This window comes from Neopsephotus bourkii, unplaced genomic scaffold (assembly GCF_033783945.1).
Source record: "Neopsephotus bourkii isolate Nb327-2 ecotype Australia unplaced genomic scaffold, CSIRO-AGI_Nbou_v1 NB_1628, whole genome shotgun sequence".
Lineage (NCBI taxonomy): Eukaryota > Metazoa > Chordata > Aves > Psittaciformes > Psittacidae > Neopsephotus > Neopsephotus bourkii.
The window spans coordinates 781,761-798,165 of NW_026902103.1; the positions used below are offsets into that span (position 1 = coordinate 781,761).

At 40.7% G+C, this 16,405-nt stretch overlaps 1 protein-coding gene across 3 annotated transcripts in view; it reads left to right on the plus strand.

Annotated features, from left to right (window-relative positions):
- PARP8 (poly(ADP-ribose) polymerase family member 8) overlaps positions 1–16,405 on the plus strand; it is a 109,127-nt gene that overhangs the window by 41,850 nt on the left and 50,872 nt on the right. For all 3 annotated transcript variants that reach the window (XM_061373127.1, XM_061373129.1, XM_061373126.1), the window contains exon 3: positions 11,538–11,575. In XM_061373127.1, coding sequence (XP_061229111.1) covers positions 11,538–11,575 — 38 coding nt within the window. The remainder of the gene's footprint in view (positions 1–11,537; positions 11,576–16,405) is intronic.

Genomic DNA, 16,405 nt, shown 5'->3' on the forward strand with positions numbered 1-16,405 from the left:
GTACTCAATTTGCTTATTTCATAAGTGCTAATTTTATTTTTAGGAGTGCCCTTGTGTTTATTGGAGTGATGGTTAATCCTGTAGACTTAAGTACATTTGCTAGAAGTTGCTGTGCCATTTTCATTGGATGCTTTGCAAAAGGGAAATGGTTAAACTGCAGTCTTCTGTATCCCTTTTATTTGAATAACATGCTAAATCAAGCAGGGCTTTATGAATAATGTTCACCACTTGATTCAAATGCACTTCAGTTATGTGAAAAGACCAGTAGTGCGATTATTCTTAGTGACAAATGCAAACATATAATAACTTTGACTCACCGCCTTTGTTACTCCCAAGTTATGCCACGAGATGAAAGCAGTGCCATTTTTGATGCATTGACACTGTTCATCTCTCTTTGGAATAGTTCTAAGTTGTCAGCAACAGATGTGCCTGGGACTTTTCATATGTCACCACACATATGCGTTCTCCAAAATCTAGAAGAAAAGATTACTCAGAGTCACTTTTTATTTTTTTCTGTTTAATGTGTAATTGCTGGATCACCATGAGGTGATTTAAAGTGAAAGGAGCATGTGTACAAATTTCAAGTCTTTGCAAGCACCTGGCTGTAACAGCAAAAAGCAGCAGTGACTGATGCTGGGTCATCAGTTACTGGATCACTGGGGATGTGGAAACTCATTGGACTGATGTGTGTTGTGGTTTAAACCCAGCCAGACAGCTTGTGCACTCACTCCCAGTGAGTGGTGCTGGGCTGGAAGCAATCGAGGCCAACATCCATGCCCCCCCCTCCCCAGGGGCTCCCCCCTTCCCTGCTCCCGGAGGGATGGGGAGGAGAATCGAAAGAATGCAACTCCCATGGGCTGAGATAAGAACAGTCCAGCAACCAATGTACAACACAAATCACCACCGCTACCACCACCACCAACAATGATAACAGATAATAGCAAGGGAAAAGAGTACAATACCACACGCCGAACAATGAGTCCGACCCAACAGACCCCTTGTCCTTCCAGGGTGACTCCCAGTTACCTCCTGGGCATTACGTGCTGTGGTATGGAATACCTCTTTGGTCAGTTTGGGTCAGGTGTCCTGTCTCTGCTTCCTCCCGGCTTCCCCTCCTCCCTGGCAGAGCATGAGGCTCACGAAGTCCTTGGCCAAACCAAAACATCATTTTTATCAGCTTTGTTCCCAGCCCAAAAGTCAAAACACAGCACTGCACCAGCTACCAAGAAAGAATAAAAATGACTGCTACTGCTAAACCCAGGACAATGTGTTTCAGAAGGAGATGTAAGGCGGCCTGAATATCTGAAAACAAATTGCTGAGATGCAGGCGTGCACATTTGAAATGTTTTAAAGGGTACTTCAAACGCAGTTTAGAATCCATGAAGCTGTCTGAATCAAGAATCCAAAAAAAATAGCATGGATGTGAAATGGTTCATAGTCCAGTTGTGTCGCAAGCTCCAAGTAAAAATAATATTAAAAAAAAACCTAAAAAAACCCACAACAACAAACAAACAAACCAAACAGCACAAAAAAACCCCAGCTCTCAACAAAATTATGTACTTGTTTTTAGAAATACCAGGGATGTGGTAGGGGCCAGAAGCCTTCTATTTTCTATGCAACTTACAAGTAATCTTCTTGTCAAGAACTAATGTCTCTCTTGAACTTTTCTGTAACAGAAAATACATTTTAATATAATATAGTGAGATTATTCTTGCTGCTCATGGTTAACAGTCATTCCATGACTGTGTTAATATGTGCATGAAAGCTTAGGTCTACCTCCTTTTAATTTTTGTCTCATTTGTGGAGACTTCTAATTCTCTTTTTCTAGTAGTGTTTTTGAATGATTGTTATTTTATAACATCAGGTTTTATACACTGCTTAAAAAAAGCATGAGTCCTGTGCTTCAATAGGGATTGCACTGTGTGAAACAGCATAAAGCCTGTATATTTATTTCTATTTTTGAAGGCTTTATGCAAACTTTTACTTCAGAACCATGTCAAGTAACATGCTATCTTCTGTATTTCTAACTAACGTTGAATCTGTTCTGTATTTCTAATTTGTGTGTTGGCCTGTCTATCTGTTAGGAGATGCACATCACTTTATGGTTAGTGTTCTAAGGAACAGGAACTTTTTTCAGTTTTATTTGTAGTTTTCTCAGACTACTGGGACTGTATTGTAAAGGTATCATGAATGAATGGAATGCAGTACTTCCTGATTTGGATTGGCTAATAGTATTTACTTCAGTCATTAATGTGAATTGTAATACAACAAAATGTGTGTTGTGTTATTAAAAATGTACGTTTATGAGCTGATTTTAAGATTCTCCATATTTTTTTACTAAAGACATTGCGAATGCTAGCAATAGTTGATTACAAAATTTACCTGATAGGAAAATTAAGAATGCAGCCATATTTTTTTGTATATTTCTGAACATGAGCTTCAGTGGAACACTTCCTCAGCTGATGTGTGCTGGGTGGGATGGAATCTTTCAAAAGACTCAGAGTGGAAGAGCAAAGTTATTTTCCCTGTAGTGCAATTGCATTGTTTTTTAGGAACCCCACTGAAAAGGAGTTAAGTGTTTCATAGCACAGTAGTCATACATACCGAGCTATGAAATATTTTGCTAGTTCACTTGTTCATAAATTGTCAAACAACCCTAACATTTATCATTCCCTTATGAACACCAAAAGGAGAGTTTATATTAAGTTCCTGTGTCCTAGCTGTAGCACAGTAGTTATTTTTGCTTATTTTTCAGTTGCTTTTATGGTTCTTTTGTTTGTTCTGTTTTCAACATAGAGCAAAATGGTAATCTCAGGCTGTGACTTTGCAAGGCTTGTCTTTTGATGGTATCCATTAGGCAAAAGAGATTTTTTTGCAGGAGAAAATTGCTGCTACTGGCTGCTGGGTCTCTTCTGCTTTTATTTGCATGCATGACATCTCTGTACAAATTGAAAGAAAGATTTGATACTGAAGCCTTCTGCAGTGTGTTTAACTATTAGTTTGGAATTGTAATTTTCTTCAGAGAATTTCCTCATTCATAAGATCAACTACAGGGCAGGGGGGAGGAGGGGGAAGAAAGATCAGTGGATTTATTTTTCTTGTTAAGTACTGCCAATTTTTTGTGTAAATAGCCTACCTAGTTTTTCAGGTGGGCAATATCTGTGTGCCTTCATCTCCTACCAATCCTCAAAGCACTTGTTCAAAGGTCAGATATTTCAGGAATGCAATTTGAAAGTTTTGTTTGAATGGAATCCCACAGTACATCTTCCGAAAATCACAGTTTCCACCCTGTACTCCTGATATGACTTACTGCCAAACTATTATGTTTCAGACTGGATCTCAGACTGGTTGCTAGAAAAGAGTGTGGCCTATGTGGTAGAATCCTTTTTGAACTAATTTTCTTTCGCTTGGGAAAGAAAGTCTGTCAGAGGCAAAATAACATGAAGGGTCAGGTTTCAGGATCAAATGATGGTCTTGTTGAACTGGAAGAGGAGGCTAAAGGCTGTGAAAGTAATGGGAATCCACTGAAGAATTTGGAAGGAAATGAAGGTATGAAGATCGGAATAAGAGTATTTTCTGTATAATTAGCGGACATTCATGTTCTGTTGTGGCATGTTATGTGCAGATGAGTAATTATTTTGGGAGTTGATAGGTAGAAATTTGTAAAATAATATCATTTTAGTTGTATCTGTTCAGTTGGACCTTATAACTTCCTACTGCCTCACCAAGAGTAAAAACATCAAGTCTGTATTATGCTGTGCTTTCAGAAATACTACACAGGTCATTAAAAAGGCCCTTTGGTCCAAAGTTTTCACCTCTATAATTTTATTTTACTTATCAAGGTTTCACTGATCTTTTCTTCAGTTCACCAACTTGTTTAGAAGTTGACACTGGCATATAATCAGTACTGCAGTAGCATTTAATCTTACATATTTCTCCACCAATTACTTTCACAGTATCACAGTATCACAGTATGTTAGAGATTGGAAGGGACCTCAAAAGATCATCTAGTCCAATCCCCCTGCCGGAGCAGGAACACCTAGATAAGGTTACACAGGAACGTGTCCAGGCGGGTCTTGAATGTCTCCAAAGAAGGAGATTCCACAACCTCCCTGGGCAGCCTGTTCCAGTGTTCCGTCACCCTCACTGAGAAGAAGTTTCTTCTCAGGTTTAAGTGGAACCTCTTGTGCTCCAATTTGTACCCATTACCCCTTGTCCTTTCATTGTTTGCCACTGAGAAGAGCCTGGCTCCATCCTCGTGACACTCCCCCTTTATATATTTATATACACTAATAAGGTCACCCCTCAATCTCCTCTTCTCCAAACTATAGAGACCCAGCTCCCTCAGTCTTTCCTCATAAGGGAGATGCTCCACTCCCTTAATCATCTTAGTTGCCCTGCGCTGGACTCTCTCCAGCAGGTCCCTGTCCTTTTTAAACTGAGGGGCCCAGAACTGGACACAATATTCCAGATGAGGTCTCACCAGGGCAGAGTAGAGGGGAAGGAGGACCTCTCTCGACCTACTAACCACCCCCCTTCTAATACACCCCAGGATGCCATTGGCCTTCTTGGCCACAAGGGCACAGTGTCGGCTCATGGTCACCCTGTCGTCCACCAGGACCCCCAGGTCCCTCTCCCCTACACTGCTCTCTAACAGGTCGTTCCCCAGCCTATACTGGAACCTGGGGTTGTTCCTGCCCAGATGCAGGACTCTACACTTTCCCTTGTTATATTTCATCAAGTTATTCCCCGCCCAGCTCTCCAGCCTGTCCAGGTCCCTCTGGATGGCAGCACAGCCTTCTGGTGTGTCGGCCACCCCTCCCAGCTTAGTGTCATCAGCAAACTTGCTGATAGTACACTCAATTCCCTCATCTAAATCGTTGATGAATATATTAAATAATACTGGTCCCAGTACCGACCCTTGAGGCACTCCACTAGATACAGGCCTCCAACTAGACTCCGCCCCATAGACTACAACTCTCTGGCTTCTCTCCTTCAGCCAGTTCACAGTCCACCTCACTACCCGATCATCCAGACCACACTTCCTCAATTTAGCCGCAAGGATGCTGTGGGAGACCGTGTCAAACGCTTTGCTGAAGTCGAGATAGACCACATCCACCGCTCTACCATCATCCATCCACCGTGTTATTTCCTCATAAAAGGCTACGAGATTGGTCAAGCACGACTTCCCCTTGGTGAAGCCATGTTGACTGCCCCTCATAACCCTCTTATCCTTGATATGCCTTAAGATGGCACCAAGGATAAGGTGTTCCATCACTTTCCCAGGAATGGAGGTGAGGCTAACCGGTCTATAGTTACCCGGGTCCTCCTTCTTGCCCTTTTTGAAGACAGGAGTGACATTTGCCTTCCTCCAGTCCTCAGGCACCTCTCCCGTTTCCCAAGACTTGGTAAAGATGATGGAGAGCGGTCTAGCAATGACCTCAGCCAGTTCCCTCAGCACCCGCGGGTGCATCCCATCTGGACCCATGGATTTATGGATATCCAGATTGCTCAACTGGTCTTTAACCCATTCCTCATCGACTAAGGCAGACCGCTCCGTTGACCTATCTTCATCCGGGGTCTCAGCGGTACAGGGCTCTTCAGGACTGCCTCCAGCAGAGTAGACAGAGACAAAGAAGTCATTCAGTAACTCTGCCATCTCTGTATCTTCTGTCACCAGGGCACCCGTCCCGTTCATCAGCGGGCCTACATTGCCTCTGGTGTTAGTTTTACCTGCCATGTATTTGAAAAAGCTCTTTCTGCTGTCCTTGACCCCTCTCGCCAGCTTTAATTCCAAGGAGGCCTTAGCCATCCTAGCAGCTTTCCTACATCCTCTAGCAGCAGCCTTATATTCTTCCCAAGTGGCCAGCCCTTCTTTCCATGACCTGTAAACTCTCCTCTTCCACTTGAGCATACCGAGCAATTCCCTATTTAGCCACGCAGGTCTCCTGACCTTCTTCCTTGACTTCCTACGTGTCGGGATGCTCCGATCTTGAGCTCGGAAAAAGCAGTCCTTGAACGTCAACCAACTATCTTGGGCCCCTTTCCCTTCAAGCAGCCTTGCCCACGGGATTTCCCCTAGCAATCGCTTGAAGAGGCCAAAGTTTGCCCTGCTAAAGTCCAGGGTTGCGATTCTACTTGCTATTCTACTGACCCTACCACACAAGATCCTGAATTCTACCATCTCGTGGTCGCTGCAACCAAGGCAGCCCTCAACTTTCACTCCTTCTACCAGACCCTCCTTGTTAGTGAGGATGAGATCCAGCAGCACACCTCTCCTGGTTGGCTCATCCACCATTTGCATGAGGAAGTTATCATCCATACACTGGAGGAACCTCCTGGACTGCGGCTGGGTTGCCGAGTAGTCCTTCCAGCAAACATCAGGGAAGTTAAAATCCCCCACGACGACCACGGGCTGTGACTGTGAGGCCGCTCTCAGCTGCCTGTAGAAGGCCTCATCAACTTCCTCACCCTGATCCGGTGGCCTGTAACAGACCCCCACAACAGTATCGCCCCTGCCAGCCTGCCCCTTAATTCTCACCCACAGACTCTCGACTCGCTCATCATCTATCCCCAGACAGAACTCAACGCATTGTAGCTGCTCTCGCACATAAAGAGCAACCCCACCACTACTTTGCTGAGTCTTAGTATTTTTCTCCAGGTATAAAATGTTTTGAATCCTTTTAACTTGTTACATTAGTTTATTGATGAGCTAGATCTGGGATTTTGGGTACTTTAAGCAAAAAATAATCTTGTCTGAATTTTGTAGCTCCAGATGTATTAAGAAAGTCCTATTTAATCTTTTCTCAGGTCTTGTTACAGACTACCATAAGATTGCGTATGACAAAAAATCTTGTTTCTTTTCTTCAGCAAGTTTGCAAGCTGTAAAGTTGTAACATTAGCACATGGACCTCTGGCTCTATTAGAGACAGCTAAAACTGGAATAGAAACTAGATCACAATTTCCACACTTAATAAGGCAGTAAGTCAGCTGTTGGCATAGGACAGAATTGGTTGAATTGTCATAACCATTCCATAGGCATAAATCTTAGACTTGCAGCAGATGCTTCACGCTGTTCCTGCTGTGCAAAACAGCTGGAAATTCAGCTTAAAGGATTTCTTTACTAGAGAGAAACTACAGGTGGCATGGAGTTGAGATAACATGAATATGATGGGAAGATACACTCCAGTCCTGCATACTGGCTCCAGCATCATTACTGTGGCTTCAGGATGCATGTCTGATCCTGGGATTTGTACCATGATCAGTAAAACCTGCAGTTCAAGGCACAGGAGACAATCTTTCAAATTTGTTTGAAACTGGTTGTTTTCCTTTTTATGAATGTGTTTTGTCACAGTAACTTTTGCTTTCGTGTCTTTTTCAGTTTCCATGGACATTTTTCTTTGCCCTGGAGATTTAATTTTGGGGTAATATTTTGCCTCATAGTAGAATCAGGACTCTGTACTCCTTTATAACTAGATTTGAGAAATACAGTAATGTCAAATGCAGGTGAAGCTTCTTGTTCTGTATTAGATTGGGATGCTTTAACCTGAAAAACAGCAATTATCTGCTGGATTCCCATCAAATTGATGAATTAGGTCTTAATGAAGATGGACCTTTGCAGGATAATCTTCCTGAAGAAGGAACAGTTATGGATAAAACATGTTGGAAAATGCTTGCAAGGAGTCCCCTGTGAGGAGAATTGTTCCTAAGCTAAGGCTGTGGATCTATGTGTTAGTATTATGTCAAGCAGTAAGAAGTTTACATTAAAAACTCATAAGCAGTGAAACATGACAGCTCTCACTAATTTCTTGTATGGTGCTTTACTGTTAAACAGCAAAAGTTTTATTAGGCCATTTCTAGTATGAAGCTTTTTCTGAGCTTAAGGGTTGAGAAATGTGTACCATAGGATGCCTTTTGCAGAGGACCTAAGCTGAATAAAATAGAAATAACACCATAACTGAGTCTTCCTTTATGGCCAAGAGTTTAACAATGTTCGCGTAGCTAGAGGAACATAAGTGAATGAGCAAGGACGATGGTTGGCTGGTTAGAATGTGTTTATAGGAATGGAAATAAATTATAGTGCTATAAGCTGTATTTATAGCAACGTAACTGCAATAGGGTTGTACAGAGGAACAGCATTGCCAGAAGAAAAAATCACATCCCTCACAGGAATAATCATGCTGTGTGTGGGGGCCAGGCCTAAATTAATTCCAGTTGCATTTCTGAGTACTTAAACAAGAAAGCTGCTTCAGTAAAGGCTTTCTTTGGCTCTGATGTGATTTAACACTGAGAGGCATTGAACATCTTATATCTTTGCTGAATTTAGTTTTGTTTAAGCTGCTTTAAGCCATCACAGGCCTGTGTTTCTGTCTTGGCTTCAAATCTCATTGAAGTCAGCGGGAAAATGCTTGGGTGGCTGCAGGATAGGAGCCTCTTAAGAGACCTTGGTTAGCCTGGTGTATCTTACTTTCTGATAAATCAGGTGCACAGTCGGTAGGAAGCTGTTTATCCTGAGTGCAGAAAAGCGCACCCAAGTGTGATCCTATGTGACAGTCACAAAACCAAATTTTGTTCTTTTCAGTAGTTTTATTTGTGCTTTTTGCTCCCATAACCTACACATAGCTAACATAAGATGACAAGCCCAAGCAAAGCATCACCACCTTTTTCTGGGAGCTCAAACAAGCCATTTATTCTCTTCAATAAATGGGAATGGGCAATCTAAAAGGCTGTCCCCACAAGAGCTTTCTTTGGCATAAATACTTCACTAATACTTCTCAGAGCACACTGATCTGGGGACATATAAGAGATGACAGCACAGAGATCGCAACATGTGCTGAAGATGTGAATTTAGATAAAGACAATTAGTTGTGGGTTTGTTTCAGCATTTTGGTTTTTAATCTTCAGTTCACATCACCTTTGAACACTTCCCTCTGAAGTGGCAGCTCAGGCTCATCAGATTCCATTGCTGTTTCCAGCATACTACCATTTAATTTTGGCTCAGCAGATAGATTTTCTATTAAAGCTTCTCAGATGGAGGTTTGATCAGATTTTGGTGGTAATTTTTTCCTGTAAGGAGACTTTTTATTACTGGGATCAAAGAATAATCTCACTTTATGTGTTTTTTACCTTCCTTTCTCCTCTGTGAGAATACTGATTTTAGTAGTGAGACCATTGCTGTATTCAGTGGACTCAAGATCGAATCCTGAATTTGCCAATGGTCATTCTCAGATCTGATCTGAGACTGTTTCTGGCATGCATCTTCATGAACCTTTTAAATTTAATTCCATCTCACAAAATATACAGTATATTTTTTCTTAGCAGTTTCCATTTAGCATCACCACAGATGCCAGCTGCTGCTGCAACAGTTAACACATGATGAAGGAGAGACACACTTCCATAGGGTTTCTGCAAGTATATGCATAATTATGTGGTTGGAGGACCTGTGCAGACTACATGGTCCACCTGTCGCTCAAAGCAGATGTTTGAAGTCCAGTTTCAAAGTTTGATCACCCAGCTGGGTTTTTAATATCTGCACTGATGGAAATTTTGTAACTTCTTCAGCCCCTGTTCCTGTTCTCAGCACAAGGAACTTTTTTTATACATACGTGGAATTTCCCTTCTTTTGTGTGGTTTTTAAATTGGATCGATATGTTCTTTAAATTATAATATGGAGTGATTTCTAGAAAGATTTATTTTTTTTTTGTGGAATAAAAGTTGATACTTGAAGATAATCCTGTATAGCAGTTGTCAAGCAAACCCATATGCATCAATTCTGCAGGCAGCAAGGAGGTGTGCAAGCAGTCAGTGTACAGAGTAAGACTAAAGTACTTCTTTTGATAGTAGAAGGAAGAAGTTACGGTTACAAACACAACATCTAGATGATGGATTTTGGTAAGAACCAGTTAGTTACTTCTTGAAGGTTTTATTGGTAGGGTTGGGGGGCTTTTTTGCACCACATATGACTGCACTGAGATAATAACTTTTTGTTATATTGGAATATTTGCCTATTTAAAATAGTGATATTTTATGCCATGACATATTAATTAAATACCCAAATCTTTAGGGAAAATGCTCCAAGATGTGGGGATACAGATGCTATTACACATATCTGAAAAATAATTGAAAGGGAAAAATCACAAAATGTTGAATATACACAGTGGTGGGATTTTACTCTGGCTTGAGTTAAATGTTATAGTTAAATCTGTTGTCAGTTGTAATAGACACACTGTTTGCTTCAATCTATGAGAACATTTGCAACTGTTGAAGAAACAATCATCTTTGCCTCTTAGTCAAACAATACATAAAATGAATTGGTGTGCAAAAGAAGGTGCCAGAGCTGTGCAGTAATTGAGTTGTGGAAGAAAGTGTGAGGACCTACTTTTTCATATTGATCACCTTCTACTGTCACTGGATTGTGAAAGTGGATTGCATTTAATGGAAGTCCTTGAGAAAGAAAAAGGAAAAATCATACTTTTTTTTTTTTTTTTTTTTTTTTTTTTATAGTCTAGTGGAAGCTGTATTCATGCAATTTAGAAAGATCCACTGAATTAATTTTCAGATGTGTACAGTACATACCAAAATGTGTTAAGTGCTATGCCATCCTGCCTTTGTCTGCCTGCTTTACTCACTACAGACGTGAACACATTCCATATATTATTTAAATGTGTAAGTTGAAACTTACAATTTATAGGATTTAGAAGTGGAAAGAACATGAATTATACAACGGAAAGCTTTCAGAGTGCTGCACAGTTTTCAGTGCTAAATGAAGATGCATAGTAATGTTAAAAAAACATCAAAAGGAGTTGGTGGGTAGTTAGATAACAGAGCTGACTATTGCACCTCTTCCTGCTCTCAGCAGTGAAGGTCTCACTGGATGGTGGGTAAAGCACGTGGGCTGAGCTGGAGGATATGGTGTGTTTGTATGACTCTTCTCTGACGAAACAGGTTCAGGTGATCCGTGCAGTGAAGCTACCCTCTAGTGTAACCCTGGCTCTTTCAAATTTGATTTGAACTCACCTTGACAAAGAGGTTCAAATATCAAATAAAATTGCCACAATAAATATACAGGTTTGTTGGCAGGAAGGAGGCCAAACCACCCAGAGCCTTTTCTAAGTGAGACTAATGTATAAATGCTCTAGCCAGCAAGAAAGGCTTCCTACCAGAAACCAGATGCAGGAAAAACTGGGCTTTTCTAGCTCCGGTGTTAAAAGAGTAATATTGAGGGGTTTTTAAGCATAAGTACAGATGTTTTAAAATCTTACTATAAAGTGAATACAGTGGAGTCTTGATATTTTTTTAAGAAGGTTGAAATCAGAATGTGCCAATTTAGTAAAGTGAGCTTTCAAAATAGGCATGATGCGGAGCCTAGTTTTTTGCTGAGCACTTCAAAAGTCATCAAAATAGCTGTACCTTCTGTCCTGAAAACTGTCAGGAACCTATAAATAAACATAAAATAATACAGGATCAGGAAAAAAATGTGATGCCAGCAGTTAATGCTGTTGTTATTAATTGTTTTGTTTGTTTTTTTCTTTTCACAGTGTATCCTATTCAGTGCATGTCTCTGAGGATTATCCAGGTACAGTGCAACATTCTTTTCCATGATACATATTACCTCAAGTTGCTATATTCAGCTAAGAATACCTGAAAGGGTGTTGATGTCTTCCAGGTGCATCCTTGTGCTAATCATTTTTCACTAGTTAGGTTATTTTCACAGTCACTATTTGGGTTGTTTTCACTGTAATTTCTCCTTTTCAGGCATCATTTATCAGCTGGGTTGGGGTGAGAAAACATGGTTACAAGTTTACAAAGGCTGGAGCTTGTGATGCTTTCCCTGTCTGCTACCAACAGTGACAGGTGTGAGAAAGCACTCAACTCCTCTGGCGTGCTAGATAAAGCTTGATGTTTCAAGAGGCTGAGTTGTCTGGAGCAAGGCCAGCAAAGCACTTCTGAGTTAGACCTTAATGAGACTACTCATGTTCTTCAGATTAAGCCTGCAGACTGTTTATCCATGCTTCTCAGGGTCAGTTGGAGCCAAGAGTTTGTGTATGGGTGTGTCTTTGGTAACAAGCTTGCAAAGCTGTTCTCAGTTGCTCAGTCCTCTCTCCTTTTCATACTCTGAGCTAGGCTTAAAATCATTTGTTTGACCTATCTAGACAAGAGGAATTACTCATGTGAAAGACAGGCAGGCAGGCAGGCAGGCAGGCAAGAGCAAAAGCTAGTTTTTCAGCTAGCTTATTTACCTTCACAAAAAGACAGTATACATAGCTCAGCTGGCACAGAAGCTAGCAGAAGCAGGAGAGGGAAGTGGGGATGAGGGCAGACAGGCGCTGTGTAAGTAAAGGTATGTGGTAGTACTGTTGGACTGCACCACATTGTGTATTTTGCACCTGGGATTATTTAATAGTGTAAGTAGCGTGAATGATAGGAAGCCCTCCGGCCTTTTTTTTTTTTTTTTTTTTTATCTTTATCCATAATATCTCTGTAATATCTCTACATGAAATATTTTTTGTTTCTTTTAGAATCCCTAAAGAAAGGAGACTATGTTTGAGACACCAGAGTGCTTGAAGCAGATAGAGAAATAAGCATCAACAGTGATGCTAAGTGCAATGGTTTATATGAAAGAATGCTAACATTCTTTATGAGTGATATTTTATTTACCAGTAAAACCAGGAAGGAAAACTGCTGCTGCTACTAATCTGTTTAATATGTAGTAAAGGGAGAAACTGGGATTCATAAAATACACACTCATACCTGTAATAAGTTTATTTACTGATAACTCCATTGACCTGACAATGAACAGAGGGACAAATAGTTGAAAGAAAGTCTTCACCATACTTATTAACAGCTTGTTTTATTATAGATGACAAAATTTCATCTCTGTGCACCACTAACTAAATAGCAAGCTGCAGCGCTGAACAAGCAGTCCCACAGCACGAGACCTCATCTAGTGTCAAACTGTTCTGTTTGACAAATCAGAAACTTGCCTTACAAATGTTGATTGCAGCATGAGTGGCTCTAAACCCTAATGAATATTCTCTGTGATCACCCCTATATTTGAAAGCCAGATAGAAATTTACACTGTAGCTAAACCGAGGGTGAGGTAGGGGTGGGGGATGGGAGGATGGAGGGGAGGCTAAACCAGCTGCACGTGTTTATTGGTTAAAATTGAACCCTTCAGGGCTTTGGAAGACCTGATTCCATTCATATCTCAAGCTTTTGCAGGATGCCTATTTGCTTTCAGATGAAGTGGTGTTCGGTTTGTTCGGGATGATAATGACTCCTTGCCATTTTACAGCTTTGGTCGTGAAATAGTTGTTTTGACTTGGTGAGAGAGATTGTCTCCTCACTTTGTCTTAAATCTCTAACTGAACATTACTGCTGATTGGCTCTCTTCTCTGGTATGTATGTTAACGGGATGTTTCAGGAACATGTCAGGCTGGAAGGCTGTCAAGCCTGGGAAGCTCTGTGCTAATGTCCTCCTCGGCTGGAAGGTAGTTGATAGAGTTGATAGGTGGAAGCTAGTTGAAAGAGTTCAGAGCAGCACATGCTCATCAAATTATATTTCTCACAGAATAAATCTATACAGATCATGGTTTAAGTCCATTAGTAATAGCTATATTAAAATTCTGTCCTCTGCAGAGTGTGTCATACACAGTGGATCAAACTTGGAAATCCAGGAGAAAGCTGTTGGGACTGATAATTAGATAAATTGCTAATGCATGCAATAAATATATGAAAATAAAAGACATTAAGTTACTATACAAATTATGTTCATTCAGCCAAAAGTGATACCACCACGAGTAAATTTTAGATACTGTAAGAAGAGTTTTGGGTAATGCATATAGCCTGTCTGGCTGCATTGCTGTTATGTATGCAGCATCACCGCTTTGGCACTGATAACGATGTGTAGTTATTACTGAATTGCTCATAAAGCACCAAAAGATTATAAACAGCTGAACATTAAATCATACCTATGGGAACCATAATATGACATGGCAGCTTTCAGTAATGGAAGGTGTTTGGAGGTTTCATAATTATGAGTGAAAGGTAAAAATATGCTCACAGAGGCACTCTGAAGAACTTAATAGGAATAATGTTGAGATAGTAACATCTCAAAGTTATATCTACATTGCTGAAATTGTGAAAATATCACTGAAAATTTTAGAGGCAGGTAATAACAGTTCCAGCAAAATACCTCTGCAACCATATTCTCATAACATTGACACAACTGGGGAAAATAATGCGCCTAAGGAATAGTTACAGAATGTAACATCAATGAGCAGACTAAAGTCCCATTAATATGAGTGGGTCATGACTCCTGCGAGAATCATTACAGCAGCAAGCATTTTGCTAATGAACATATGTTCAAAGTGATACGTGTGGCTGCCATAAACCTGTAGAACTCCCATACTCTTATCCTAGTGGTCTGTGGGTTGCACACATGTTAATCCTTTTCTTAGGCTTCATTAGACTGCAGCAGAGATGGAGAGAACCAGATTGGCAGTTGGTTTGCTTCATCCCTTCACTAGGTCCAGACACTAGGTCCTCTGCTTAAATGACGTGTTCTTGGGGTGTTAGAAACTGGAAGTTGAAGAAAGCAAACAAAAAACAGTATCTTAATTTCAAGTTTCATTAGACTGATGGAAGGAAAGGAAAAAAAAACACCTAATTGATGCCAAATAGAAAAGGAAATCAAAAACTTGGCAGTGAGAAACATTATCTGGCTGCTGAGAAAGAATGACAATGGACATAAAAATATTATTAAAATCTATAAAACTTGTAATTGGGCAGCCCTTTTTTCCCATATTGGGAATTCCCCTATCTTGGTAATTGTCTATTCTGTACAGCATGTATTGTTGTTTTTTTTCTATTTTTTCATGTAGCAGTAAGTTCTAGGATATGGTTTTTCTTTTGCCAATCCATATATATGGCATTAGGTATGTTTAGAGTCAAATGGTGCCCTCTGTTATTCCAGATCATTAGACACTATAGCAGTAAGTTACACTCCCAAACCCTAGGACAGGAAGGGGCTTGTGTTGCATATACCCAGAGCCATCCAGCACAGTGGGGCTGACACTGGCAGGAAGGTGAAGCATGCCAGACAGCGGCAAGGCAGGGGGTTGTAAGGAGAGGGAGATGCAGCTACCCTGGAGGCATAATTCACAGCCTGTCCTGCTGACAGGCAGAAGTGGGAGAAGGAGTGATTGTTGGCAGAGGGCTGAAGGGTCTCCATTTTATTTGCATGATGCTGTGGCTTTAAAACACATCCCTGTGCCAAGCGCATAGCTGAGCAGACACAGACTGAGCTGATGTAACAGGCTTCTGTGCCCACTGGAGCACAGTGCTCTGGGAAAAGTGGTGTCAGCCTCCTGCAGCAATTGCCTGCATTCTATATATATATGTTGAGCCAAGCGCACATCACTCACATTACCTTGTGGCACAGTGAAGGGGTGGAAGTAGGCGAAGGTGTTGGGATGGTGTCAGACTCAGCGGATGTGTGTGACTCCAGCAAGGAAAGCCCCAGGCTCCTGTCCATGTGTGGCAGTGCTACTGCTGGTCAGCAAAGCCAGCGTGGCAGCACCAGAGCTTTGTCTTCATGCAAGATGCTGAGAACCTCTGTAATACAAAGCGTAATGTGTCTGAATTTATTGCTCAATTGACGTTTCAACATTTCGCTGGAATCTAAGTGAATCACTGTGGTCTAAGGCTTTGAGATTGCAGCCATATGCTTAAAATTACATGTGAGTTCACTCACTTTGCTGATATGGGACAGGAGTGTTTGGAATTAGGATAGATCAAGCCCTTGTTTTATTTCTCTTATTTGCCTCTTTAGCTATGATTATCTTAATTGTTAGTCTTTCTGCCTAGAGCACAAGTTTTGATTCAGCCCAGATCAGTAGAAAACAAAATATATTACTTTCATAAGCAGTTCAGAATTCATGCAAAATTAGCTTCTGCAGATAAAAAGTTTGCTGCTCCTTGTTTGTTGCTTGTAAACATTTGGTTGGAAAGCAAAACAAGAAACCAAACCAAAAGAAACCTGAACACACAGACTCCTAAGCCTAATCTGTACATTTTGTAAGACAATTTGGGATAGACTTTCCATATTCATATCCACACTTAATATTTTTTGTGAAGTGGGATGAATTATTTTTTCTTATATTAATCAGGCACAAGAAAGGTTATCCACTGATTAGAAAATACTTCAAACAACCTTTATGTGACTAGGCAAAATGAGGCACAGGTATTTTGCATAATGGGCTGTTAACACCCAGCTCTGAATGCAGCCTTCAGTCTGCACATCAGATCTAGATTGTGATCTAGTGTCAGACATAGCAAAAAGCGTTAAACATCAAATTCCAGGGGTTTGATTTTATAAAATTTGAGTCTGATTCTTTCATCTTTT